The 3,814-nt window shown below is 36.0% G+C and overlaps 1 protein-coding gene across 1 annotated transcript; it reads left to right on the top strand.

The window, feature by feature from the left end:
* Nucleotides 1-2,206: 2,206 nt before the first annotated feature.
* Nucleotides 2,207-3,603, top strand: LOC311087349 (uncharacterized protein). Its single transcript, XM_084120693.1, has 4 exons — nucleotides 2,207-2,269; nucleotides 2,553-2,700; nucleotides 2,976-3,180; nucleotides 3,264-3,603. Exons 1-4 carry the CDS (start codon nucleotides 2,226-2,228, stop codon nucleotides 3,401-3,403), a joined length of 537 nt encoding a protein of 178 aa, XP_083976819.1. The 5' UTR covers nucleotides 2,207-2,225; the 3' UTR covers nucleotides 3,404-3,603.
* The last annotated feature ends 211 nt before the right edge of the window (nucleotides 3,604-3,814 follow it).

Raw genomic sequence — 3,814 nt, forward strand, 5'->3', positions numbered from 1 at the left:
CAGTAAGGGACTTTTTGTCCAAATTTCACCTGTAGTAAGTCAGTCTGGTCACTAGGAACGCACTACAGCCTTTGGAACACGAAAAAATACTTAGGGTGAATTACAGTAATTTTTTTAAAAAACGTATTTGTCAACTGTACGTACAGTAAGGGAGTTTTTGTCAAAATTTCACCTGTAATAAGTCAGTCCTTTCATTAGGAAAGTACTACAACCTTTGGGATGTAAAAAAAAAAACACTATAGGTGATTTACAGTTTATTTCATAAACATATGTAATAAACATATGTAATAATATGCTCATTACATAAACATATTTGATAATTGTACAGTAAGGGAGATATTGTCAAAATTTCACCTGTAGTAAGTCAGTCTGGTCACTAGGAAAGCACTACAACCTTTGGAACACGAAAAAATACTTGGGGTGAATTACAGTAATTTAAAAAAAAAACATGTCAACTGTACGTACAGTAAGGGAGTTTTTGTCAAAATTTCACCTGTAGTAAGTCAGTCTGGTCCTTAGGAAAGCACTACAGCCTTTGGAACACGAAAAAATACTTAGGGTGAATTACAGTAATTTTTAAAAAAACGTATTTGTCAACTGTACGTACAGTAAGGGAGTTTTTGTCCAAATTTCACCTGTAGTAAGTCAGTCTGGTCACTAGGAAAGCACTACAGCCTTTGGAACACGAAAAAATACTTAGGGTGAATTACAGTAATTTAAAAAAAAACGTATTTGTCAACTGTACGTACAGTAAGGGAGTTTTTGTCAAAATTTCACCTGTAATAAGTCAGTCTGGTCCGTAGGAAAGCACTACAACCTTTGGAACATGCAAAAATGATTTAGATGAATTACAGTAATTTTTTCATAAACTTATTTGATAATTGTACGTACAGTAAGGGAGGTATTGTCAACATTTCACGTGTAGTAAGTCAGTCTGGTCACTAGGAAAACACTACAGCCTTTGGAACACGAAAAAATGATTTAGGTGAATTACAGTAATTTTTTAAAAAAACTTATTTGTCAACTGTACGTACAGTAAGGGAGTTTTTGTCCAAATTTCACCTGTAGTAAGTCAGTCTGGTCACTAGGAAAGCACTACAGCCTTTGGAACACGAAAAAATACTTAGAGTGAATTACAGTAATTTTTTTAAAAACATATTTATCAACTGTACGTACAGTAAGGGACTTTTTGTCAAAATTTCACCTGTAGTAAGTCAGTGTGGTCACTAGGAACATGCTACAACCTTCGGATAGTAAAAAATCCTTTTGGTGAATTAATGTAATTTTATTCTAAAAATATGTATGTACATTATGTATAGTGAGGCAGGTTTCCTAAATACAATCATTATAATTCACTTTTTATTGTTGCTAAAGTACAATCAATAGCATTAGAAGACATAATGTGAGAGATATTTGCTGGTACATCTGTACTTTGCAAAAATGTAGTTGTCTGTTTGCACACAATGAAAAAAATATATAACTTTTTAGACGGTCCCTATCTTGTTTCCCACACTACATTGGACATTCAGTGGACATTCGCAACTTTGTATGCCATTAAAACAATATTTGCCCATTGTGATCGATTGTGGAGAGTGTTGTAGTTCACCATCTTTGTCCTAAAGATCATGTAGCTGCTTTTATTTTGCAAAAATGTGCTTTATTGCGCTTGTTATTGACACAGTTTTTAAGCAAAAAAGTGTGAATGTGCGAATATAAAACCAACTTTACCTAAGTTACTATTGCCTATGACTATTGCATGAATTAAGCTAAGAAAGGAATAAGCATTTGCAATTGCACTATGAACTTCCTACTGCACTCTGGCTTGTGCCTCCTGCACCAAGCACTTTATGGACTGGTTCACAACATGTACATTTTGTGTTTTATGTAATATGCATGTATGTTGTCTATGTTGGTGTGTTAATGTCATGTGTGATATGTGTGAGCACACCAAGACAAATTTCCATCAACTGCTGTTGAAATGGTTATAGTAAAACTTGAATTTGAACTACTTAGAGCTGTATTGTAGCCTGTATAGGCAAATCCATTTAACACTTGTCATTCATTTCATATTACAGGGTCTGCGGAACTTCAATCCAGTGCCATACTATGCTGCCTATATGGGGCATAAACTCCATTTAGACCAAAACGAGAAACTCGCAATGTTTGGAGTGACACATGTGATGGCCATAGATGGATATTCTAGCAAAGTAGTGGCACATGCAACAATGCCTGTAAAGAATAACCTCATTATTTATGAGAACGTTTACAGGTAGGCAATTTGTTCCATTCACATTTGTTAAAGTAATGCAGTTTTGCTCAAATGTAGCCTATACTAATTAGCAACCCTAAATAGCACTAAAAAAATGATACATGTCCTCTACCCACACTTTGCATTTCCACCATATTTCATGGTAATATTGGCTGTAGTTTTAAACCTACTTACAATCAATCAACCTATGTAAAACGTAGCTACCTATATGACCTTATCCCCAAGGATGTTTTACTGTAAATACAGCTCAACTCTGATCTCTTTCATGTCTTTACAATTCAAGGTCTGCTGTGGTAAACTATGGAATGTGGGATCAGGTGCGTGTTGACCACGGCAAGGAATTCTACTTGACACTCTTCATTCAGGAAATTCTTGCGTCCCACAGACATTGTCAGGACAAACCACCATACTACCAAAGCACGTCAACAAAGGTAAAAAAAAAATAAAAGAAAGAAAGGAGTATGCAGACATTTCAAAAACATTCACACATGTAGTTGTTGAGGACTGCGCCTTGGTTACATTTAGTTATTTAATTGATGCTTTTATCCAATCAACCGAGAACTAATATTCAAGCTACAATTCAACAAAAGCCTTGGTGTAAAAAGTGTAAAATTAAAGCTACATTTTACTTACTCCAAAAGGTCTCTAAAATATTTTCACCCCTTACTATGCTCCATAAACACATTCATATTTGTTTGTTCTATAGAATCATAAAGTTGAGCGGATGTGGCCTGAGGTTTATAGCAGGGTCAATTACCCACTGAAAGAGGCCCTTATCCACCTTACCGACCGAGAACTGCTGGACATGGACTGCAACATCAGCAGATACTGTGTGTCTAACCTGACTAGACAACTGTCTGAACTGGGCATGAGGAGAGTAATTGACACTTGGAATGCACACAGAATTCCTGGTATGGTAAAACCAGTTACAGAAAAGAAAAATCATAAACTTTCCTCAGTTGCATTGTATTTTATTGTTACAATTTAATTACAGGAAAAGGAATACCCAATCAACTAGCAAGAAATGGGTGTCTGAAAAAAGTCCCAGAGGGGCTACTACCTCACGCGCCTGAAGCAGCTGACCTTTATGCAGAGGAATTGGGAAACCCCTTAACAAGAGTCTCCTCCTTTTGAGCAGACCCATTCCGAAGTGAAGAGAAGTTGAACGTTGAACATCTTTTTGGGCAAACATACCCTGATATGTCATATCTCTACAACTGTGTTGTTAACAGGGATTTTAAACCTTTTCAAGATGCATTGATCCACCTTGTAAACTTGACTAAATCTCACATCTAGTACAACTATGCATGTACAGCATTCATAGCTGTATAATAAGGGGATAATGTATAGAACGGCAGTCATTACTGGGAAAACAAGTCCTTACAGGGCGAACCAGACCCTGACACGACGTGGAGGTGTCTTGCTTCGCACTGAAGGGACTTATTTTCTCAATAATGACTGCCGTTCTATACATTATCCCCTTATTATACAGCTACTTGACAAAAGACAGAAACTTCACATAATGTGTTTTTTTCATTAACATTT

This window comes from Abramis brama, assembly GCF_963993115.1.
Source record: "Abramis brama genome assembly, chromosome: 7".
Classification (NCBI taxonomy): domain Eukaryota; kingdom Metazoa; phylum Chordata; class Actinopteri; order Cypriniformes; family Leuciscidae; genus Abramis; species Abramis brama.

Excerpts from the sequence above, each read along its gene's own strand:
- LOC311087349 (XM_084120693.1), top strand. The coding sequence starts at position 2,226 with ATGCCTGTAAAGAATAACCTCATTATTTATGAGAACGTTTACAG. Across the intron at positions 2,270-2,552 it reads ATTTATGAGAACGTTTACAG|GTCTGCTGTGGTAAACTATG; the intron begins GTAGGCAATTTG and ends TTACAATTCAAG. Across the intron at positions 2,701-2,975 it reads ACCAAAGCACGTCAACAAAG|AATCATAAAGTTGAGCGGAT; the intron begins GTAAAAAAAAAA and ends TTTGTTCTATAG.